The 23,946-nt window shown below is 53.5% G+C and overlaps 6 protein-coding genes across 6 annotated transcripts; 3 read left to right on the top strand and 3 right to left on the bottom strand.

The window, feature by feature from the left end:
- Positions 1-382: 382 nt before the first annotated feature.
- On the top strand, positions 383-10,614 carry GLOTRDRAFT_135937 (uncharacterized protein; the record flags this gene model as incomplete). The annotated part of the gene is made up of 33 exons (XM_007863863.1): positions 383-589; positions 692-838; positions 895-1,714; positions 1,773-2,089; positions 2,149-2,319; positions 2,373-2,582; positions 2,637-2,714; positions 2,776-3,125; positions 3,180-3,300; positions 3,359-3,611; positions 3,658-3,839; positions 3,890-4,303; positions 4,352-4,618; positions 4,671-4,865; positions 4,922-4,963; positions 5,012-5,254; positions 5,308-5,325; positions 5,377-5,518; positions 5,576-5,837; positions 5,888-5,926; positions 5,980-6,036; positions 6,094-6,310; positions 6,360-6,716; positions 6,777-6,863; positions 6,913-7,222; positions 7,281-7,399; positions 7,458-7,640; positions 7,693-7,906; positions 7,959-8,269; positions 8,327-8,527; positions 8,579-9,038; positions 9,086-10,037; positions 10,092-10,614. The coding sequence occupies 33 exons, from the start codon at positions 383-385 to the stop codon at positions 10,414-10,416; spliced, it is 8,271 nt and encodes a 2,756-aa protein (XP_007862054.1). The 3' UTR covers positions 10,417-10,614.
- Positions 10,615-10,904: 290 nt separating this feature from the next.
- GLOTRDRAFT_54511 (uncharacterized protein) lies at positions 10,905-13,786 on the top strand (the record flags this gene model as incomplete). Its single annotated transcript, XM_007863645.1, has 8 exons — positions 10,905-11,115; positions 11,164-11,216; positions 11,265-11,399; positions 11,453-11,699; positions 11,753-11,877; positions 11,928-12,117; positions 12,171-12,340; positions 12,395-13,786. Coding segments are annotated over exons 1-8 (2,478 nt in total), but the record flags the coding sequence as incomplete, so codon positions are not given.
- Positions 13,787-14,969: 1,183 nt separating this feature from the next.
- On the top strand, positions 14,970-16,934 carry GLOTRDRAFT_135935 (uncharacterized protein; the record flags this gene model as incomplete). The annotated part of the gene is made up of 8 exons (XM_007863862.1): positions 14,970-15,127; positions 15,186-15,219; positions 15,386-15,427; positions 15,480-15,971; positions 16,023-16,129; positions 16,178-16,336; positions 16,386-16,761; positions 16,813-16,934. The coding sequence occupies 8 exons, from the start codon at positions 14,970-14,972 to the stop codon at positions 16,858-16,860; spliced, it is 1,416 nt and encodes a 471-aa protein (XP_007862053.1). The 3' UTR covers positions 16,861-16,934.
- A 14-nt stretch (positions 16,935-16,948) lies between these two features.
- On the bottom strand, positions 16,949-18,508 carry GLOTRDRAFT_54508 (uncharacterized protein). Its single transcript, XM_007863644.1, has 6 exons — positions 18,404-18,508; positions 18,249-18,346; positions 18,045-18,189; positions 17,821-17,989; positions 17,216-17,766; positions 16,949-17,146 (listed from the first exon to the last, which is right to left on the bottom strand). Exons 1-6 carry the CDS (start codon positions 18,495-18,497, stop codon positions 17,139-17,141), a joined length of 1,065 nt encoding a protein of 354 aa, XP_007861835.1. The 5' UTR covers positions 18,498-18,508; the 3' UTR covers positions 16,949-17,138.
- Positions 18,509-20,104: 1,596 nt separating this feature from the next.
- On the bottom strand, positions 20,105-20,688 carry GLOTRDRAFT_34880 (uncharacterized protein; the record flags this gene model as incomplete). Its single annotated transcript, XM_007863603.1, has 2 exons — positions 20,105-20,404; positions 20,470-20,688. Coding segments are annotated over 2 exons (519 nt in total), but the record flags the coding sequence as incomplete, so codon positions are not given.
- Positions 20,689-22,849: 2,161 nt separating this feature from the next.
- On the bottom strand, positions 22,850-23,858 carry GLOTRDRAFT_69952 (NAD P-binding protein; the record flags this gene model as incomplete). Its single annotated transcript, XM_007863861.1, has 3 exons — positions 22,850-23,043; positions 23,099-23,355; positions 23,416-23,858. 3 exons carry the CDS (start codon positions 23,856-23,858, stop codon positions 22,850-22,852), a joined length of 894 nt encoding a protein of 297 aa, XP_007862052.1.
- Between the last annotated feature and the right edge of the window lie 88 nt (positions 23,859-23,946).

Here is a 23,946-nt window from a genome sequence, read left to right as displayed (position 1 = left end):
TGGTTGTACATAGCGTATTCGTATTTGACTTCAATGCACAAGTATCGTCGACTTCAAAGCAATGCCATAAGTATCCGATGCTATTGTGGGCGCTACAAGCCGAAACGTATTATTTGTAGGCGCCAAACTGTCGGGCACCCTTCGGGATCAAAAACTGTGGCACTCGACGCGTTTCACACCATTTGAACTTCGGAAGGCCTTGAGCTCCCCAAGACCTGGGGAGGTACTGCACTGCTTGCTTTAACCTGCGCCCCCCGTCGTTCCTCGCGTTCTCGCCGAATACCTTCTCGACGCCGGGCTGAGTGTAGCAGGCGATCACGTACAATAGGAGCCAACGGTCGTCCAGCAGCTTGCAAGCGTGTCTTCCAAATCATTCCTGAAGATGCCCGTTAGGCGCCCCTCAGCGTCTGCGGGGCAGGTACCGTCGTCGTCCACAACTGTCGCGAGCTCCTCAAGGGTGCACAAGAGCAATGATTCGTACCATTATGGAGGGACGCCAGCGGGTCTGTACAGTTCAGCTGGTGCGGGGATCCAGGGGCCGCCGCAACACCGGGTGGTGCAATCCGTGATCAACAGATTGAAGAATAAGGTGAGCATTGTTGGCATCATGGCGTAGGACATGGATGTGCATAAGCATGTTGGGAGGGGAGTGCTGCAGCGTGACCTGTGAGCTGAACTTCATTGCTTACAGCTGCCATGCAATTCTGGAGTCAGCTTGGACAACATAGAGGCGGAACCAGCTATCCAACAGACGGTGGAATGCTTGGTGGACCTGTCGCGCGATTCTGTAGACTTGATTGCTCTGAACCTGTCCGAAGTGCTGGAGAGACTAGCCAAGGTGCGTGCGCATAGTCATCATAACGTCCTCACCCGCTAATATATCTACGATATCAGCAAGCCGAAATGCACGGCCATGCCACGCTCGAGGTCCTACAATCGCAGCTATTCATGCTCAAAGTCCTTGCGGTATGCATGGCGTCCCGCTGGAACAGCGGGGACGCGCCACGACCCAGCTCGCGCGCCAGCAAGCCTGTCGGGCGCGCTGCTTCAGCTTCGAATGTTCCCGTCTCGCCGAACCCACCGGGGACCAGCAGGCAGGGCAGAAACATGTCCACAGACCAGTTCTCCACGCAGATACCGTACTCCGAACCTCCTCCACTGGACGACAATTGCGCGCGGTACATCCTGAGCGTCGTGATCCTCTTCCTCAGACAAACGGCCCCTCCTGAGTTCCGGCTGATGTCATCGGCGAATCTGCAGTATGACTCCTCCAGCTCCTTCTATGATCTGGAGAGCATTGATATGGCTACTACCCCCGATAACTGGTTTGAGCCTACTCGAGAAGCGGGGACGGAACCCAATCCTAAGTCCGTCATTCGTAACCAAGCCTCACTATCTTCCATGGGCTCAGGGGGCTCCTCCACCCTCAAGAACCCCACAGCAATTCCCCTCCCTGCGGGCAGCCTGACGTTTGAACGCACGTTACCGACCCTATGCCAGTCCTCGATGCAGTTGAATACCCTAATAGAGAAGTTCGCTGGCCGCGTTGTATACCTTCTGTCCGCGTCGAACTGGCCAGTCGTCTTTACCCGGATACAGGCGAAGATCCGGTACTTGTCCGGGCACAATACGGAGGAAAACCCCGATATCATAGACCTGCACCTCATGTCGCATAGTGCTCTTGATAGAGCGCGACTTGTCCAGATTATGCAAGGTGAGGAAATATTAGTTATGCTTCCAAAAGCTTGCAACTGAAAGCTTGGTACTTCCAGAGCTATCGTCTTTACTGCTCAACATGAAGCGGGAAGCGCAGTCAGCCATCGCCGTCCCGTTACGCGCAGCTGTGTGGAAGTGGATCGACACCTTCCCGGAAGAGTTCAACGACGCGGCGCGGTCTTCTCGCAGATTAGAAGGCGCACCGGAGCGCGTATTTGACGCGTTGTTCCAGAGTGGCGACTCGGATAACAGGAAGGTGCTGTGGCCGGCTTTGACCGCCCTGTTATGCATCAGCTCGGACAGGCTCAAGTCGGATTATCAAATGAGTTTCTCAACGTACCCCGTTATCAAGCCGAAGGCCACTCACAGAAAGGTTAGCACCTCTTCCGGATGTTTAGAACGGACCCCGTTGATGTGCTTCCGTTTGCCCAGGAGAATCACTTCATCGAGATGCTGATGCGAAGCATCTCCACTTGGAATAAGACCGCCGAGATTGCGCTCGTATGTGCTCTGGACATGTGTCGCGCGGCAGTCCGTATTCGCCCGGACGAGACCGAGGTTCCTTTGCTCTCCATCGCCACTGATGTCGTCCACGAGATTAAGGTAAATGTTATTTGCGCTATATGAGGAGACCGTTTCTCACCTGGCGAGTCTAGTCTGTTGTACTCCAATTCAGCAATCAGCGGCCGTTCTGGGAATCCTCAGACGAGATCGACGTGGGGCTGTTCAGAGATGCAATGGCCATCTTGTATCGCTTCCTTCCCGAAGACGAAGCAGTTGAGTTGTTCAGTGTATGTATGGAGCCGGAGCGGTCAGATGCTGTCAAGACTGTCGCGGTCAAGGCCGCGTTGGTCTTAACGTTGGAGGTACGAGGTGTCTCTGTTCTACACACAACTGCTCTTGCTGAAGAGTTTGCCCAGTCTCCGAGCTTACCCTGGCATCGCTCCCTAGAGAAGATGGAACGGGTTATGGCGCCTCGCATGCGAGCCATAATCAGCGTAAGGCGACTCCTATGGTCCTTCGAAGTGCCTACTCATGAACTCGGTGTTGTATTCACAGGCGGCTGCGACTCGTCAGAATGAGGTAGACCCGAATGGATTCGTGAAACGTGCAGCTGCGCGTCCGAAGTCTCGCCGGTACACATCGGAGACACTGTCGGATAGGGAACTCCTTGTCCTTGCTATATGCTCACTGTGGCGGGCGAATTACCGCTATTACTTCATAGCTTTGCAGACCATCCGTACAGCCGACTGGCTCCCTGTCGCTATTAAGGTGTGGGAGAGCCCGATGGACTCGTCGGTCAAGCAGTCGACTGCATGGTCGATCCGCTACCTGTGTGAATTGATCTTTCAGATGCAGCCGGAGGACGACTACTGTCAAGAAGCGGTGACGTGGATGAAGATGGCATGGTGTGTTCACCCTAGCCTTCGCTCTGTATTACCGTTGACTAACCTTCCCTCAAGTCCTGCGACTCTGACCTCGATGAGCATGTGCTTGCTTAATGCTCGTATCGACCTCAAGGCTCAGCGTATGTGGATGGACCTTGCTTACGATCTCCTTGTTGTTTATACCCGGACCACCGACGTAAGCGCAAGCATCCATTCCATATTTACTTTTTTGTCTTATCGCCTCTTACACGTAGCGGGAGCAATTGAGAGAGCTCCAGGTGGATTCCAACCGTGTCGCGGCCTTTGCAATGGCCGAGATTGCATTCCTCGTATCCCTTACATCTGTGGACATGAAGGTATCCAGCCTTGCGGCACAGTGTTTACGCTTGATCGCTCAGGCAGAACGGCAACCGGATGCGCCCTTGAACGCTGGTCTGAGTGAGGAAGATTGGGCGAAACGTCATCGCACTTACGACCAACTCGGCGATCCCAAGACAATCATTCTTGGTATGTTTGTGTCCGCCACTTATCTGACAAAACTGACACCAGGCAGGCCGCGTTGGGCATCAAAAGCGGATACGTAAATTGGTGCGGTCCATGGCACGGCCAATCCCTTCTCACATAGCAGTATGGGAAGAATGCTATTTGAGATGGACAACTATGACGGAGTTGGCCGCACGAGGCGAAGATGTCTATGGCGCATCGCCGATACCAGATATGACTATGAGCATTGAGGTACGGGTGACCTGGGAATTGACGTCCACTACATACTCACATCTCTGTAGGAGCGTCGGTTCCAGTGGCAAAATCTGACCCTTTTCTTAGCTGCATTTGGAGCCGCGTGCACGGGCGCAGAGCATGATCCCTCTGGTCTGACCGGCATTATCCCCAGCAAATATCTCCCTGATAACATGCGTATGCTGCGAGATCCCTCGGAACTTATGGCAAACTTCATAATACAGCTAATTGACATGCTACTATCCTCGTCAGTAGAGATCAGAGACGCCGCGCGCGATGCTCTAGGCGCGGAACTCAGTTCACGCCTGCATTCAAGACTGATCAAGCATCTCGACGAGTTGAGTCACAGCGTTTTCGGTCCACAGGCCATCGACTCAGTCTCCGCTCGTAGAGTGATCAGGGATATTACGCAGAGTAGTAATGTCGAATGGGACGAAACATTCGCCACCTTCCTTGACCAGGTTCGTCTTTACGCGATTCATAAGACAGTCCCCTCATACTTCTCCAAGTTCTTGGCTGTATTGAAGCTGTTGATCGAGAACGTCGAAGCTCCCGGGGAAGAACTCGTAGGCTTTGATATCAACGGCACACTGCTTGCTCTCGCTGGGTTCATCGGTCGATTCCATGACCCTGCTTCTTACAAGATTAGGGTGAAATTTTGTTCGCTGTGTGATAGCATCTACGGCAGGAACGAGACCTTGGTCATCCGGCGAGATACGAGCGCATCTCATGATTTACTTGATATTGTCATTGACTGGGTACAGGACCCCGCACAGGTATGTTTCCCTGCTGGCATGCGTTTGCACTGTACTGACCAAAAGCCTAAAGATGCACGACATCGAGGCCTTGCGTATTCAGTACGAACTCAACATTGCGAGCCTCAGGACCACTGTACGGCTGATGGATCGGCTGAAGTTGAACGTCTCGGATGGCGAAAACCCTGGGCATGCCGCATCTAGGTTGTTCAAGAACTACTATGATTTTCTCCTGAAGGCCTTGGAATATACGCGTCATGACGGCCCAGTATGATATCTTGCTCATATCTGCGTGAGGGATCCTCACCGTTGATTTGTCCGTAGAAACTGGATGATGGCGTATCGGAAAGATCATCCACCTCGCAGGTAAGACGGAAGCCAAGTCTGTTGGATGAAAACTGAACTCTGTCTTAGAGATCTCGTGCGCATCAGAGAGACGTGGAATTTCGTGAATTGGTGGTTCAGGGACTTGCAAATCTTATCTCGTCGAATACAGAAAGCAGTCTCAGGCATTGCATCCCTCTTGCCTACCACAAGGACTTCAGGAAACGGGCAATATTTGCTCAAGTCTTCGCTCGCGTACTAGGGCAAGGTACGAAGTTAGAGTTCGAAAGCAGCGTCGCTGCTGCGGTGCCCAAGAAAAGTCGATTATGTGAAGTGAGTATGACTGAACTTACTCGCAGTAGCTTTATTGAACGTCCCCGCGCCAGTTGGTTAAGGGTTCCGAGGTAAGGTGACGAAAATCTGGCAAAAAAAACTCGTTGCTCACAAAACAGCAGGTCTTAGCAGTTGCAATGTGCGAAACCTGCCCGGCGAGCGATACGGACGTCTTGATACCCGTGCTTTTCAATCTTTTCGATACCCGCGCTTCTCTTATGAGCCTACTGAAAACTCTCATTGATAGGGAGATAGCGCAAACTGGTGCGATGATTCTTTATTATAAGTGTGCTCCCACCTTAACACCTAACAATTCGATAGAGAATGAGTCGTCACTTTTCCGCAGCAACAATACGACCGCTCGTGTCCTCTCGCACTTCGCGAAGACGCACGGATATAATTATTTGAGAAGCTTGATTATTCCTCTAATCAAGAGCATGGCGACCATGCCGCCCGGTTGTTCATATGAGTTAGACCCAACCAAACCAGGTGTACAGGATGTAAAGCAGAACCAGAAGAACGTAGAATTTGTCGCTTCGTCTTTCCTCAACATCATAACGGCCTCGGTCCCAACATTCCCTTCGTTCGTCATCTGTCAAGTGCCGTCTGTCTATCACTGACCGTATCAAAAAGGATGTTTCGCGAAATATGCGCTCACTTAGCCCAATCAGTGTACGTCAGTCGCGAGTCGAGCCGTAGACTTGGCGTTGATATCCATACCATAGACAAGATGTTTGGCCAGAAGCAAAATTCAAGGCTCTGGGTTCCTTCATCTTCTTAAGGTACGCCGATTATCCATCATTTCCATAGTCTGACATTACTTCATGTCGCAAACGTAGGTTCTTGTCCCCGGCTGTCGTCGCTCCAGAGACCGTGGACGTGGAGGTCCCGAAAGAAAGTGAACCTGTTATACGTCGCGGACTGCTGGTGATCGCGAAGATTATCCAGAATCTCGCTAACAATATCTTCTTTGGGAAAGAGGCTCACATGGAAGTGTTGAATGATTTCCTCCGGGCGAACATCGTAAATGTCACGCGTTTCCTCAGCGAGGTGAACGTGAGTGAATTCAACTTGCCGTCTCGTACCCAATCTCACTCTGCTGCAGAAATTCTCTACTTCCGGTACTGATGACGATCCGGATGAATGGTTGGGTGAAAGCTACGACGATAGCGACACTATCGTGTTGCATCGTTTCTTTGAGAAGCATGGTGATAAGGTTGGGAAAGACTTGTTGAGTTTGCAAAAGCCCCAGGCGGAGGCCGACGCTTCCGCAATCAACGGCAAACGAGCTTGGAACACGCTGTGCTCGGCATTAGTCGATCTGGGAGGGCCATTCGAGGCCCCGCGCCTCTCGCCTTGGACGACCACGGAGCATCGAGAATATCTGGATTTAATGAGTCGTTACAGTACTCGCAGTACAGAACCTGTTCGTGATTTATTCGTCGACGTTCCTATGCCGAAGGTATGTTATTTAACTCGTATCTTACTCCATTACCACATCATGGCTGAATATTTCGCGAAGAATCGGCCAGCTGTCTTCGTCTTTTGTCTCTCGAAGATTGATGTTGAAGCTCTTGACGTTGACTTGTTCATGTACCACGTCCTAAAGGTATGGCGCAGATATACTATACACCTTTTGCTCACCAGCTCTTGTCTAGACCGTCTCGCTTCCTGACTATCAAAATCAACCGTTCGAAGTGATCATAGACTGCACCTCGTTCGCTGCATCTACGGAGGTCCCTATACAATGGGTTAAGTACTGCGTAGAGCTCCTCCCTTCGGACGTGAGGCAACGCATGGTGACCGTACACCTGCTGAACCCGAGCCAGCAAGCCCAAAAGTATTTCCGAAGACTGAGCAATATTGCTGAGGGCATGCCGTCAATCTGCGAAGTCAAAGTACATTCTTGGGTAGCCGATCTTCTGCAGCACGTACCCGAGCAGGTGCTCGATGCTCTTTCGTATCCAGGTATGCACCTGTCAGCCGTGGTCTCTGAGCTTGGCTCTGAGTCCTCAACCGCCTATAGCTAGTCTAGAGCAGGAAGAATATGAAGAATACAGGGAGGTTACTATGCATCACTGTCAACAGCATATGCCTATTCCGGTCATTGTGCATGTTGGCACTACCCACTTGAGGATCACCTCGGTTAGTAGGTCTTTGTCCAAGTTCAAGCGGAAAGCGGAGTTCTGACACTGGTCGCCAGCTCAAGTCTCTGCCCTTATCGCCGACTAAATCCTGCAAAATCACAGAAATCGTCTCGCTAGCTGAAATTAGCGATGTGTACAATATTTCGACGGGACAAGACCCGAACGAGTTCATTATTCGGCGCTGCCGTCACGGTCTCATCTTGTATTTTGCTTCTCCCGCCAGAGATGTCATGGTCAAGGTACAGCCTACAGTTACCTAATTATCCCCAGTCCTGACTATATATTGGCCAGTCGATTCGCAATGCAAAGGGTCAGATGCGTAATGTGCCTCTACCCGGTTCGGAGCGTTTTTCCAGGCTCTCAAATGTATCGGCTACTTTACTGCACATGGGATTTTTCCTGGTCGGTTACGAGGATGAAGAATTACGATACGCTGCATGTGAGCTCCTCGCAGCGTTATGTTCTTACTTGGATTACGAGGGTAGCCCTGTCGTGCCCTCGAAAGGTAAGCAGCGTGATATCATGTAGTGCACAACGTTCATATGTCCTTTGAGCAGCCGGATTCTTGCCTGCACACCCGCCCACGTTTGTGGCGCAGCTCAGCGAACGCCTTGCAGGACATGCTCCTCAGCTAACTCTCGACTTCTTCACCGAAGTTGCGAATGGAATGGAAAAGCTCAGGGATCATAAGAAGACTTCGGAAGATCCGCATATTTCTCAGAGGGTATACTGCCTAAAGTACCTCAGTCCTTGGATCAAGAACCTAGCACATCTTTGCAACCCAACCAGTCCATATCATGAGCCCTCGAGTACTAGGCTCAGGGATTCAATTGTACTGCTCGTGGATATGACTATCGCAGATCAGGAGGTACACGTCTTGGCCCATGAGGAGGAGGATCCTTGCTCACCTTTTCGACCAATGTAGCTTGATATCGACTTCCAGCAATACATCTGGGCGGAGATAGGCAAGCTCGATATTACCGTAATCAATCCAGTGCTGGAGGAGCTGATGCGTGCTGCCATCGATGGCGGCATTGGGTCGCCTCGTTGTGAAATTGTCGCGAACATCCTTTCCGTGCTCTCATCGTTACCCGTGCGGGGCAAAATTCTCTCGAGACTCCGCAAGGTAAGCTGCCTTTACACCATGTCTCGGTATTTGCCTCAAAGATTGTCACAGGTTATCACGAAGACAAGCAGTAAAGCCGTACATACCCTGGAGGAGAACACGTTCTGGAATGAGGCAGCGTGCTTGACCCGACTAGCCTTGGTCGTAGGCGCGCCAGCAAAGCAAGCTGTCCACAACCAATTCTACGTTCCTGAGATCGTTCATCTTGTCTCCCTCATGGCAGCCGGTGGTCAGACACTCGTCAGGACATCTGTTTACGGCATCGTTGTCAATTTACTGCAGGCCTTGTACATGGCGTGTGGCGAAGATGCGGCCGCCTGTTCTCAGATCAGGCTACTCCTTGATGAGTGCACGCAGACGGAGTCGCTCGAACTATTTGGCCTGACTCGTGCGAATCCAAGTAGCGAGTACTCAGTCTCGGACCCCAATAGTGACAAAGCCTTCTTGGAGCGATATGAGCGGCTCGCACAGTTGCTAGTCAGAGTTGTCGAAGCTGGCGCAACATCCAAAGGTACTCCACACAACCCTGACTGTGAACTTTGGCTAATCGTGTCGTAGGTTTGCTGAACGTGTGGCGTGCACGATGGATGAGTCTTGTCGTGTCGACTGCCTTCCAATATTTCCCTCCCATCCAATCACGATCCTTCGTTATCCTTGGGGAATTAGCGACTTCAGATGTGGATGACGATCTTCTGTATCAAATGCTTGTGGCATTCAAGACGGCCATGGCGAAGCCAGAAGCCGAGACAACTTCCATCATCAGCATGCTGCGGTGCATCAGCAAAGTGACGCCAGGCTTAATGGACCATTCCCGATATCTTCCTCAGGTCCTCTGGCTGGCTGTATCTCTGCTGCAGTCGGGCCACATGGCCTTGTACGCTGATGCTGCCGACCTTCTTCGGAGATCAATCGAAAAGTTGCATAGTCAAGGCACCTTCAAGGAGAAGCTGGTCTCGGATACTCTTCTTGAGGCTCGCGCGCCTTTAATCGAAGTAGTATCTCAGTTGGATCAAATGCTGCAGCTGTCATTTGAGTCCAACTTCTCGTTCTCCATGGCTGCGACTATATTCAAGGGTGTACGTGTTAGTGGCTTAAGGCAGTCCGCGGAAGCCGTGCTGCGCAGCCTGCTCCATGTCACCGTCCGGGTATCCGAGGAACTCAGCGGCGAGAGCCCTAATGCTGGCCACCCTCTGCCCTTTGAAGCGTTAGGATATTTTCTGGCTCTAATCCCTTTCTCCACCACCCCGGAATCATACCGTAAACTCTTGACGGATTGCGATGCCGACTCATACTGGCCGCCCGACGAAGAGGGTGCAGCAGGCACTGATGCGGATGTCCCTCACATCCCGTTCGACTTCCTCGGAGTCACGGAGTCAAATACTGCGCTTCTTGTGACGTCGTTCGTGAGCGCTATGCTCTCGACAGCGCAGGGAGATGATGCAGAAACAGAGATATTCTACACTTTACTGTCTGACATTGCTGATGCATTCCCCGAGATCATTCAATTGACGTACGTAGCCAAAATTGCTTTCCTGCGTTCTACCTGACACTTGTTTTATGACAGCTTCGAGTCCATGATGGAAAGGATCAAGGACACGTTCTCGCATTCGACGAACCCCGCCATCCTCATAGCCGTCTCCAACATCTTGAAGGTAGCAATGCAAGACAGCAGCCGGTCAGGGACATTGAGAGGGTCGGCATCCAGCCTAACCACCGTAGACGAGGGAAGCCGTGGACCAGGCCCGAAACATCTGGACGCACTGGAAGAGATGGGAATGCGTGGGTTGCCCAACACGTTCCAGTTTCTCCCTGGGCGGAATCACGGGGGAAAGATGTTAACCTGGATACCCGAGATTGTTTCAAGGGTCATAGAATTCGGTGATCCGTAATGTATCATAGTCTCTGGGTTCATGTCCTTCTCGTTCTAGGTATCATTAATTGCTTTGCAGTAACCTCTGGAAAGGCTCTAGTGCTGCTGTGATAATGTCTTGTTATGCACGTCCTTGTTTCTTGCTATGGTCTGATGTCTACCTTGTATTACTATCTTGCATTTTGTGCGTATATACAATGCGTATTTATTGTCGGTCCAAGCCTCTAAAGTAGTGTCAATTACCGATACGGATCCAGAGGGTTTGCAACCTTCCGGCATTTGTAGTCATTTGTGCCACAGGCCCGGAGGCTTACTGTGGGAAGATCAGCTACTAAGACCGGGCGATCGAATGCTACAGTACATCCAACGCGACCGTGACACCTTCTAATTAACAGCCTTGCTCTACTCATGCACCTCCGACAGCCATTCTCTACGTAACGCGCAGACTACCGACACGCCATGGAGACGACGACTCTGAATATGCAATCTGCGCCCTCTGAATCAGTGCCGAGCACACCAGAGTCGCCCACAAACAGCCTACTGCATGCCACTATGACCATTGACGACCTAACGCTGGCTTTGACGAATTTCTCTCGTGCTCCCAGCCCGGACCCACCAGCTGCGCTTTGCTGTTGCTGTGGACGCGAAGATTGTGAAAATCTGAAAGAGTGGTTGCGATGTAAGTCTAAGTTGGAGGGCCGTCTCACTCTAAGTGCAGGTATGTCACTCGGTATCGTACGGCATGTTATGAACATATCGTTTCTAGAGGTGGGACAAGCTCTTCTTCGAAGACATGAAGCGTATGTTCGGAGCCATGAGGTAGTACTTCGTCAGACCCACGCGATGTGTACTGAAGACCCCGTTCAGCTCGAGCACCGCTCCCGTGAACCGTCCGAAGCAGTTTCTGAATTCGCCGAAGTGGATGAGGTTGAGCCGCGCACTAGGGAGGAGCTCGAGCATCGTGTATCCTTCCTTGTGAAAGAGAATGCAGTATTGGAGAAGGTCAGCATCTGCCGTTTCTAGTGATACCTTCCGGCCTTAAGTACGCCTAGTAGCGCCTCACACAAGCAATGGTCAACTCGGAGGTTGCGGAGTCGTCCAATAAGACGGCGTTGCAGCAATTGTCTGACGCGCGCGCGGAGGTTTCGCGGTTGCAAGCGCAGCTTGCGCGTTCTGTGGGCTGGGACACGCGTCTAGCTGTGATTGCACAGGAGAAGGATGACCTGCAGCAGGAGCGGGATAGCGAAGCACATCGGGCTCGGATGGCAGAGGTGCGGCTAGCCGCTTTGAAAGAGAAATCTTGTAAGTATCGCTTGCTGCGCCTGAGACAGGGTTCATGTCTTATGCTTCTGTAGCCAAACTGCAACTGGAAGTCCGTCGACTCTATAAAGAGCTGGAGAAGCAGCGGTCACATAGGCTCGAATTGTCCGAGGAAATCTTGACAGAGGCGCGATCCCGACTCGAGTCATTACAACAATCGGTACGCATTCGGTCAATCATAAGTGACCCTAGTCTCTGATAGTGTTACAGCAATTCGGTCACTCGACTAATGCGGAAGATCCTGAAGTCACGAAAGTATTGGAATCTTTGGTAGCCGACAACGAGGCGCTGAAGCACGACAATGCCGAGCTGCAGAATCTTCTGACGGAGTTGCGAGAAGACTACCGGTCTCTGCAGGAAGAAGTAGAGGAGCAACGCGCAAGTCTACTTTCAAGAACAGGTAGTAAGCGTTTTCTCTGTCTACTGAGGGTCCAATTGACAAATTGCTCTTAGTGGAGACGCCACATTCGCGACACCGCGTGACGAACAGTCAGTCATCCATCACGTATATCCGTTCGCCGAATATCAGTGCACCCGCTGGTGCTCTATCACCTCTGTCAACGAACTTCTTCACAGGCAGGCGATCTACTAGCACTGAGCGCAACACATCTCGCAAAGACTTTGTAAGTATTCCCGGAATGTGCAATGCAAATCATTGACACCCAGCCAATTGGTAGGAACCCCTTACGCCTGAAACCGATAGACGCCCCCTATCACCTACGGACGATACGAAGCTGAGCGCATTCAGCTACGCGCTCTCGCGACAGTCGCCATCTGGTCATGGTGAGGGTATAGACGTTGACGCCTCAGGGGAACATGGTTCCAGCTCACGAGGCCAGAAATCGCTCCTCCTGCTGTCGCGTTCCAAAGCCGTGCAGACCGAGCCTTCGTGGCAGGGCATGCTCGCCCCGTCTCCAGCCTACTCTGATCGTCTTTCATCAATATCGCCCGGAGACGGTCACTCCGAGTCCTCCTCGTTGACTGACTCGCATCAAGGGTCGGCGATGGGCAACATCCTTGAACGCGTCACTACTTTGTTTAACCGACTCACACAGGCAGATGCACTAACGCTGACGAATCGACTTAAGCGCCAACACTTGCACGGCGCTGACGTTGGCCACCTATCACGCACGACTGTGGACGCTATCGTGAACGAAGTAGTTAGTCTGCGCGCGCAGTATCGGGCTCTACTGGAGGACGACAAGGTAGTGACTACATGCACGCGGAAGGAGCTGCGAGCTTTGTTCAAGATCTTCCGTGAGATCTTCGTGGAACTGGGTCAGCTGCGCGTAACGCTCAACGACGTGATCCTCGATCCTGGTATTGCGCCGAAAGTGCGGGATATGGCGATGGACCCTGCCAAAGGATCGGGTGGGTCCTCTGGGGGTTCTGGCTCTGGTCCAGCATCGTGGATGGCGCCGATATCGAAGCTCTTCGGAACTGGGTCCGTCCCCTCCGGTCCAAGCTCAAGTACCGCCAACGCCGGGACCCTACGGCCAAGCGCACTAAGGGGCAGACCGACGACGAAGCTCGTGCCTAAGCTAGGGCCAGCGCTGGCGGCAACCTCGACAACGGTGAATGTGGAGTTCTCGGGCGGGGGCGTCGGTCGCGCGGTGTCATCGTCCTATTCGAATGTTGCATCCGGATCAGGCTCGGGAGCATCGTCACCGGCTGGAGGATCAGGGGACGTGTCTCGGAGTGTGATGGGGATATTCGCAGGTGCACCCAAGCCTGCGGAGGGCGACGCATGGATCGTCGTGCCAAAGGATGCGCAGAGGGCGCGAAGCAAGCCCCGCTCTGCTGTCCCGCAGCTGAGGTCCCCAGCGGCTGCTGTTGCGACGATTGGAAGGAGAGGGATGAGGCCGCAGTTGCAGGATGACAGCGCCCGACTCTCGCGGAACGTAGATGCGGTTATCGACGTGCATTCCCCCCAGGTATCCAACGAGGACGAGGGGTTCCAGCGGACGTTACTCGAGCGCACACTGAAGCCACGGGGGCTGAGTGACTCGTCGATACACAGCACCTTCCTTAGCCATGGTGGGGACGAGGACCGGCCGACGGGGCCCGTGCCGAGCGGGAGGCAGGAGGGGTGGCCGGATCGGCAGAGCGTGCTGCAGACGCTGAGCCGGAAGATGCAGAGCTTCAGGCTGGGCGGGGTGGTCGGCGCCAGTGTAGCTTCCGCCAGTGCGGTTGCCCAGCCCGTGCCGGCGATGGCGTCAATAGGGCAGAGGTTAGGCAGAGACAAGACCCCCTCCTCTTCTCCCATTCGAGGATCACGCGAGGGGCCCGAGAGGACGGCCTCGCCGGGGCTTGCGGGGCTGATGAATAACTTGTCGTCTGTGGGTGCGTGGACGTCTGGCGCACTCGATTTCGACTCGGAGCCGCGAGGAGATGTGGGGGGCGTGCCGCCGTATTTCGTGGGGAGCCCGCGGAGAGGCAGGGATGATGACGGGATGTGGAGGGAGACGCGGTGATGGTTCTCTTTCCATGCTGATCATGATCATGGCTGGCATCATCACCATAGACTTAGGTCTGGAATGTGGATAGGTTGGCGTCCGTGTATGTACGTCAGGCAGTTCTAACTCTTAGCGCACACTAGATTCCGAGCAGGATACCACCATTGTATATTTTTATTCCTTGTGAGTATATCCGTGGGATGCAGATCCTGTGTTAATTCTATAGTATACGGGGTTCGTTTCATCTTCATGATAGATTATGCAAAGTATTGAACGGCGAATCCCAGGGGAAAGGTATTGTGGCGCGCTAGCCACAACTTGTTCATTGGTATTTACAGTGACGCGACTTGCGCTGGCGAATGTACGACCTGCCACACGTTTCGCCTTTCTCGCATACCAGTCTGACCGAACCTCGCCTTGAAACCTCATAGAACCCTTCCTCCCGGCGGTCGATATCCCAGTTGAAAGCGTCAACCTGTCCGAAGTTGGTCCGAATGTGGCCCCTGGAATCTGCGCTGCCGGCGGCATTCGAACGGGGACCCAACTTGGCCGTCCGGTTTCCTCGCGATCCACGATTTGCATCCGCGGCGAGGATGGCTGTCATACTTACACGCACGGATGTCTGTTTTCGATTATTCGGTATACATTTGTGGGGCCTGTTCGAGGGCCACTTTTATTCCAGTCGCCGGTGTTTGGGCTGCTTCTTACCCGCCGTCTCATGTTGCAGCTTTAGCGACGAACATATCCTCGACTGAGCTTGCTGTACACTCATAATCTTGCTAACTCTTGGTCTTGAATGCCAGAACGACGACGGGCGTCGCGACCGGTATGGCGCAAATTCAGAAAATGGACTCCTACTCTTGACCGTCTCGCTGCGAAACTCAATTTGAGCCCGCAGCTGAGAGACATCAGGCTCGCAAACGTGCTCTCTGGAAACACTTGCACGCCGATCGGGTATGCGTCTATCACTTACCGTTCGACATGATGTGTCGCTGATGTTGGCGTCTTTAAGATTGCCCGATTTCGAGGCCTATCTTGCTTTTGTGGTGCGTGCCATTTCTCTCTCTGCGGTTAAGGCTGGTGTTTGGCTGGCCAAACACCCAACGTTTGTTTGGGCGAGGCTGTCTTTGGTCGGCGTCGAGAGAGGGCATCGCATCCCCCCAGTGTTCAGATATCGTTTATACGGATGCTGACGTAAATGGGTTTGTTTAGGAATACTCGCTCGAGAATCTCCACTTTGTAGTCTGGTACCAGGTAAGTTTCGTATCCAACCGATATTCAATCGACCGACAAATCACCCGTACAGGACTATCGCCGCCGCTTCTTCTCCCTTCCCGAGTCGGAGCAACAATACTCTCCTGGGTCGGCCAGCACCGAATTCCCCTTCTCCACGCCTTCGCATGCTCGCACCGAGCACTCGATCAAGGCCGCCGAGCGGCGGGCCACCGCTCCATCCAGCACCACGAGCAACGACAAGGTCTCCTTCAGCTCGTATTCATCATGCGAAGCCCTCAAGTGCACGCTGAGCAGGGTCGAGACGCATCCCGCGCTCGCGATGCCTGAACGCTCCGCGTCCGCCGCTTCGCAGTCTATCCCGCTCTCGGCCGTGCTCTCCAAGAGCAGCCAGTGCCGAGCCGAGAGCTTGTGCGTGAACACGGAGATGCAGCCGCTGCGTGGGGAGACAAGCAAAGCGGTGGCGACGTTCCTCCGGCCGGGGTCTAGCAAGGAGCTCACGCTCGACTCGCGCATGCGCGACGCTGTCATTGCGGATCTAACGTGGAATACACATCCGGATGTAGTGAGTCCGACGGCGAAGGGCATATGGTCTTCTCTGACACGAAGAATATAGCTCCTCCCGATATACGAAGAAATCTACAGCTCGCTGGAGACCGTGTCTCTCCCCCGCTTCCTCGCCTATGCATCGACTAACATCAACCTCCCGCGGCAGATATTCTGGTAAACGCTCTCCCCTTTCACCTCCACCCCTCACTAATTCTCGTGTAGGTACGTTGTAGGGCTTACCGACTTCCTCGCAGGCCTGGCCCTCGCCATCATTCTCATCACCACGATCCCGGTGCCTCCGCAGGCTAACCGTGCGTGGCGCCTCTTCGCGGTGCCATTGACGGCACTGGGCGCCATGCAGATGTACTCCGCTTGGAGAGGGTAAGTGCTTTGTTCCTCTCATCCTGGACCTCGACTCAGATCTATCCAGGTTCTGCAGTAATATTTGGCGTCGGGGGAATATGCAAGTGCGCCCGTGGGAGCTAGAGGGCGGCGGCGGGGACGGAGACGAAGAGCGGGCGTGGTTCTGGGAACGCATGCTGGAGGAGTACAGGCGGGACGATGCTCCGACAGGGCACAGAGAGAAAGAGAAATCTGACACTGCTGTCATCGCGCCATTCAGCCTGGAACCCCCGTCTGCACCAGAGAAACGCCACACGACAGAAGAAGAAGATGAGGGCCAGGAGGAAGCGAGGAGAGATGTGCCTGTGTTCGGCCCCGAGCGTGTAGTGCTCGATCCGCGCATATCGGCGGTGCACGCCAGGGTGATGCGAGATATCTATGCATGTGGATTTTGGTTCAGTCTGGTAGGTTTGCAGTCCTGACCGTCGCTGCCTGTGTTGAAGAATGCTTCTCAGGTGTATTGTGCGATCATACTTAGTGTGCCGAGCCCGGCACACGACTGACGGGACGAGGGGTTCTTGAATTGATTAGACTAGATTGGATGGATGGATGCTTGATTTCTTGAACAATATCTTACCAGTGTGTATTAGCATCTGTATTACAGTATCTTTCGAGAGGCGTTGCGTTAAACAAGGATTGTCCATTGATTATCATAATATCGTAGCGGGTATGATCCAGGACGAACTTGTCGGCCCATGGATGCATGAGTACTCGGCCTGATATATAACTACACGGCCTATGGCCATAGATCGCGCGAGGAAAAAGGCGAGTGCGGAGGAAATCATGACGCTTCAACAGAAGGAGATCAGATATCTGCAACACTGGATAGAATGCCAGCACGGCCAGCAGGACCGATACCTTCTCCTGCCTCAGAACTAATCATCCTGCCCGTCGACGATCCCTCCCCGGATGGTCCCGCAACTTGCGAGATAACGTCGTTCTGGAGCTGCATCGGCACGAAGACAACCTTACTCGACGCCGTCTTCGCCATGGTCTGCAGCGCCTCGAGCTGGCGGATCTGCATCGCGGCCGGGCTGGCGAGGATGTCAGCTGCCTGGCGCATGAGGCGCGCGGCGTCGACCTCGGCGCGGGCGGCGATGACCTTGCTCTCGCCGATGCGCTTCTGCTGGGCGGCGGAGGAGAGCGAGGCGGCGACCTCGGGGGAGAAGATGATGTCCTTGATGAGAATGCCCTCAATGGTGACGCCCCACTTGTCCGCGACGTCGCCGACGATTTCGGCGATCTCGAATGCAATGGCTTCGCGCTCGGTGACGACTGACTGGACCGCGCGCGCGCCGACGACGTGTCGCAGCGTGGTCTGCGCACGCTCGATGAGCGCTTGACGCAGGTCGGTGATGCCAAAGGCGGCACGGTAGGGGTTGTTGATCTGGAAGTAGATGACAGAGTCGCTGGGGGAAGGGGAGAGGTTAGAGGGGTACGCGGGCAAGAGGGGGAACGCATACATTTCGACGTCGACGTTGTCTCGCGTGATGACCTTTTGTCGACCGATGGGGCTTATCTGGATCTTGACGTCCACAACCCGCAATGACTCGGTGCATACATTGACATTGACGAGACCGGGATCGACGGACTTGTAGAACTGTCCGAACCGAGAGACCAGTCCCACGGAACCTGCACACTTATATTAGCAGACTTTCAGTAAAGTACGCCTCTTTCTTTGACGTACCTTGCTGGACATTGCGGTATGGGTTCGGGCATGGGAAGCAGGGAACCGCGCCGCACAGACCTACGCATGCACCCAGCGTCTGCAGCATAGTGCCGTAGATGCCATGTTGCACTTCTGCCGTCCCCAGATCCTGCGCATACGACGGCTATGGAGAAACCTTTGTGTGAGGAAATGATGCCCGACTGCAGTTCAACTTGTACCAACCTGCATTTCACTCCGCTTGAGCGGCTGGACAGTTATGACCGTATGGTTGGTCGCCTTGCCCGGATTGAATCGCCTCGGCGAGACGCCATCTCCAGTCACTAACAGATGCAGCGGTGAGCTTCGAATGCTCCGAGGATGAAGGGGGTCTGGTGTACCGTTCGGTGCGTCGTGGTCGACGACGTTCCCACGAGACGACCCCTCGCTCACGGAAGGGGCGCGGTCTTTGCGATCAAGGTTGGACATTTCCATGCGTTTTCAGCAACCACCAAGCCTGCAGGAGCGCTCTCTTATATGCGCTCGAATTCCGGTGGAAAGGGGAATCCAACCTGCGACAAGGGCGCAGTTGCACAGCAGCGCTTGCGCGCCCAGCGCCAGCATGCCATAGGCGACCAGAATACTTTTCGTCACAGGACCGGTTCTTGCTCGGAGGCAGTGTTTGCGATGCCGTTAATTCCCCCTGTTCCGCGATCTTATTTACACGGGGGACCCTCCAGCTCAGCAAAAATACTCTCGATCAAGTGTATTCATTCAAGCTATCTACCGTTATGATAGATAGCTAGAATAGGTTTCGGTGAGTCTGATCCTCCACCTTCGACTGCTGATAGCCCTGCAGCTGCCGACAAGAGGCTCTCGGTCGTCGTCGCATGTCAGGCGCGCCTGTCGTGTAAACCCCGGACATGATGCTATGAAAGCCAACCGCAGCAACGTAGGTTTCCGGAATCCACCTCTACCTTTTCTCATCCGAGCTCTTTTCGCGAGGCGCTAGCTTTCCGTCGGTGTATGATACTGCATGTCTGCCACCGCTGGCTCCCGTACCTTCTGACCCACCATCGCTGCGCACAATGCTGATATTGGTCCACCTGGAGTATATGTTTCATGACTCCTCAAGTATCAGATTTCCCATATGATACAGTGCTCATGATTCTCGAGGGGGTGGGTGCTATGACCCGCCATGACCGTGCCGAACTCGCTGCTGCGCCCATTCGACTGCCTCTGAAGTCTAAGTTCTTCTATCAGAAATCCACACACTGCCGTTTGCTGGATATTCCAAGTCGGCTCTCAGACGGCCAGGCTCAACCGGGGCAAGCTCAGGTACGCTCCTGGATTGTGGTCCATATATAGCTTCACAGCTTTGTATGTATGAGCACGTAGCCAAAACAGCATGTCAAGCTAAAGTACACGCGCGTCGTCTCCAACTCAACCTCTCGTAAATACCTCTTCGAACAAGCTCAGTGTATGACGATGTACTTCCAATGGTCATGCATACTCGCGCGTATGGGCCCCTGTGGTCTACGCTTGGGCGGTCGTTGCTCAGGAGGTACGCCAAGGAATTTATCTAGATCACGCTGAGATCGACGCACGAGGGGGCTGTGCATGAGTCCTGACTGGCTTTTCACTCACTCCCAGCAGCACTCGACTCCTACTGCGATCAGGTGCATCCATCTCCAGTCGGCCTTTACTAGCTATAAGCATGCAGCTTCATGACGTTGGCCAATGATAGATTACCCGGGGAGTACTAGTTTTAGTCTCGGGTCCTAAAATTGCCGCTCCATCCGGCCACTAGCAAGGTGTTTTGAATCTGCTGCGCATAAACATACAGTGCGTACTGACTTGGGGTGCAATGGGGCATCATGCTCACCGCAGCAACCACAGCGAGTGATATGTTATTCACAACACTGGCTTCATGGTCTCGTCATAAAGACGGAGATTATGGACTGTAACGGGAAGGCCATACCCAGGCCGGTATGGTTCTAAGTTATATGAGACGTCTTGTCAAGCTCCCCGCAGGCTTTGCAGTATTCCATACTGCGCGTTCAGGGGTTGTTCGCTCATAACATAAGGCAAACGAGGAAGGATCAAGGCCTCTGGGGCAGGGACAATCGCACCCTTGTCTTCCTGACATTCGAAAGGCGATCCTCGCTTTTCCTTTTATTTGTGGCGGCGGCCGCAGTGCGAGGCGGGGTAGCAAAATGGGTGATTAGCGCCTGGTAAGCGTCGCGCGAAGGGTCTTTTGGGTTACGGAAACCCAGGAAACGAAGCCTTCGACAGGGAGCTCGCCGAACGCCGATGTCGTATTGCGCCTTGATATCCCGGACAGACATGTGAGAACACTCCGCCACTTTGTCCTTCGTGGTCTGAGAATATTGAGATTTGACCTAGCACGATCAACCACGGTCAGACAAGGATGTCCGCGTTATAGAGTAAGAGGACGAGTTCTGACATAGTCTGGTATTGTATTCCATTCATCCAGCGTCACGTCCTCCACCTTGCATACCTCATAAAATCCGGCAAAGAACAGTTTGGACTTCTGGTCCTCAGAGACGTTGACAAAGAGCGCGCGCTGTTCCGGCTCCACGAGTTTTACGGCGTCTCCTCCGAGGCCTACAAACATGTAGCCATCCTTACCAGGTGCGTACGGGCACCACGGGTTCTGATTTAGCTTCGGGCATAAGTAACCTGTTATACCGAGCTCATGGGAGAGCCGGTGGAGGTGCCATTTCTCCTTTGCAATGCTATCAATCAGAGCTTGTTAGCAATACGTCGATTCTCGTAGGGTGTGAATCGCGTACTTCACTATAAGGCCTTGCTTATTTCCTCCAAGATTATCCGCTAATTCGGTCTTTGTAAAATGAGCTATGTCGTCCGGGAAATCGGGTGGTAGGAGACTCGGATCCACTGGTGCCTGAGCTCGGAGGGACGCGAAGACCTGCATCCGCCCTTTTGGGATGGGCGAAACATACGACAGTTGCTTTGGGTGAAATCGAGAGTTCCTTTGTACAACAGCTGCATCTTCGTCCGTGCTGGCGTCGTCTTGGTCGGATAAATCGCTCAATTCTCCTTCCAAGCCGCACCCAAGTCGACGCATGTGAGAGCGTGTTCTCCTGGATGAAGATACGGTACTGGTCTGGGATGAACTTGTCTGGGACGAGCTCGTCACTGCCTATAAAATGTCAGGACGTGGAAGACGTATTATATGCCCACATATCCTACCGAGCGGGTGGAGATCTTCGACGTATTGGGTGTCGCGGCATATCCACCAGGACATGCAAGAGCACGACGAAGTCTTCCCAGTTCGTCCTCTTTCTGCTCCACCTGAATCATAAGGTTGGCTAGCTAATTATCTCCGTGTCAGCGCGGAGTGCTAGGAGCAGCTTGCACTGACCAGCTGAGACGACTCCTGATGAATTCGCTGTATACTATCCAGCGCCTCAGATCTAGCATCCCGCTCCCCTGTCAGAATCTGGACGGACTCTTCCAGGGACTGCTTCTCGCGAGATACGTTTTGCAGGCGCTTCTCCAGCTCGGCACTGCGCGCCTCTCCCTCGACCAGTCTGGCTTCCGCATCCGCTGCCCGTATGTTCGCAGAATCACGCTCCGCGAGGAGGACTGGCATATATGCCTCATTGGTACTCAGGGCATCAGTACTCTCGCTCTTAATCTTCCTCACATCGGCGAGCTGGGCGCGAAGCATAGAATTTTCCTTCCGGAGTTTGTCCAGCGCTTGATCCTTTTCGAAGGAATCTGCCATTGCCTTGTGCCACTGCGAACGTGTCAGCACAAAGAGACAGAGCTCGAGGTCTTTCCATTCAACAATAACTTACCTCGCCCCAAATTTGGTCCTTTTCTTCCTTCAACTCCTGTACCTGGGTCCGGAGCCCAGTGTCCTCCACTCTTGCAACCCGATCCGATTCCCGTTCATATTTGACTCTCGCTAGAGACTTGTAGAGCGCAGCGGCTACTTAGCCGAGAGCATATATGACCGTGGCTACACAAACTAGCTTACCTCCTCAAGTTGCGAGACACGCACGCGAAGGCCAGCAGCCTCGGCGCCGCGTTCAGTCAAGGTCTATAGACAACACGGAGGACGTTAGGTATCAGGCTTTTCTTAGCGGCATCAGCATATATATACCTCCTCAAGCTCCTTCACGCGACGAGTGGTTTCGGCGTCGCGTTCATTCAAGTTCTATAGTATACGGGCAGGACGTTAGGCATATCCCTTCTACATCCTATAGCAGAAACGGATCCAGCGTACCTCCTCGAGATCCTTCACGCGAACCCGCAGAGCTTTATTCTGCGCGCCATAGTGCGCGACCTTCTTTGCCAGCCGTTCGATGAGCTCGTAGTCGTCCTCCGCCTGGCTGTCTTGGTTCACCGCGTCCATAACGGCAGATCTTGCCAATGCCCCTCCTTCCCTGGGAGATTGAACTTCTCGTGATTTGCGAATTCAAGAACGAGCAGGTAATGGGCGAGGACGCGTCCAAGTCGTTGACTGCCTCGGTGCGCGCGCTAAGCAGCCCATCAATTACTTCCGCAGATCTAACGCAGATCTCTTCTTCGAGTCAACGTCGCCGCCGGCAACGGTGCAAGGCCACCTCATGCAAACTATGCTTACAGAGCATGCATACATTGACAGGTGGCCTCGCGCTCCATACGTACACTGGTCGACGTCGTAGTTCAAGTTAAAGCGGTGTAAGTCGGACTGAATGATGTGATTGATTCAATCGGTATCAAGCTCGAGCTCGAGGCAAAAATACACTATCGATACACATTATAATCGTACTTCTTTCACGTTCCCTATTCTGAAACCCGTGCAAACCCCTTTAAGGGTGCTCGAGGAGGTAACCTCCATCGAGCGCGATAGTTTGCCCGTACAAGTACTCATTCACGGCCATCGCCAGGACGAGCTGCGCCATATCTTCCTCCCGTCCTGGACGACCAGCCGGAATACCCTTCTTCTCGCCGTAGCTTTCGTCAACAGGGATCTGGCTCTTGTTCGTCTCGTCCGACTCGTTGGCTAGTTCAACAGTCAGCATCTGGAAGCGCGGAGTCCCAAAGTATATACTACTCACTGGTCATTTCTGAGGGGAAGATACCAGGTGCGACGCTGTTGACGCGGACCTTGACACCAGGCCGACGGAGCTCCTGCGCCAGCAGCGTGTTAAGGTGAATCGCGGCGCCCTTCGACACGTTGTATTTGTAGTGGTGCTGCGTCGTGCGGGTGATTCCAGACATCGAAGTGTTGTTGATGACCGCGGCAGTATGTCCTGGACGTGCCTTTGACGCCGCACTTAGCAGAGGAAGGAACGCCACTGTCGTAAAAAAGTATCTGAGCGCATATATGCATCAGTATATCGGTTCACGCTGGGAAAACATTCGGTACACATACCCGATGACGTTGGTCCGGTACACATCTTCCCAGTTCTTCTGCTCCTCACTGAAGAGCTCCTTCGCCAACTCCTCTGCGCTCTCATGCCCCTTCTCCACCGAGCTGCTCCCTACACTTATACCAGCATTGTTGACCAACACGTCGACATACTTCTCCTTCTGCGAAACCTGCTTCACCAAGTTCTCGATACTCGGCTTCTCGGTAATGTCGGCTTGAATGGGGATGATCTTGCCTTTGGGATGAGCCAAAGAAGTTCCCCACGTCTTCGCGGCGGTCTCAAGCGCCTCTTGGCGTCGGCTCGTAATGTAGACGCGCGCGCCGTTGTTGGCGAAGGCCTGCGCCATCATCAGGCCAATGCCCGTCGCGCCGCCTGTGATCACGACGACCCAGTCTTCAACATTGAAGAGGTTTTGGATGGTAAATTTCTTGTTTCCTTCGGCCATGGTTGCTTTCGTCGCTACGAATCTGTAACTCTGAGTAGGCCTGAAATTGAGCGGTTTTGCAGCAGCGGCTGGTGGTGGTCTCGAGAAC

The sequence above is a fragment of the Gloeophyllum trabeum genome, assembly GCF_000344685.1.
Source record: "Gloeophyllum trabeum ATCC 11539 unplaced genomic scaffold GLOTRscaffold_00002, whole genome shotgun sequence".
Lineage (NCBI taxonomy): Eukaryota > Fungi > Basidiomycota > Agaricomycetes > Gloeophyllales > Gloeophyllaceae > Gloeophyllum > Gloeophyllum trabeum.
Note: the sequence above shows the minus strand (reverse complement) of the source record. Positions and strands in the feature narration are given on the sequence as shown.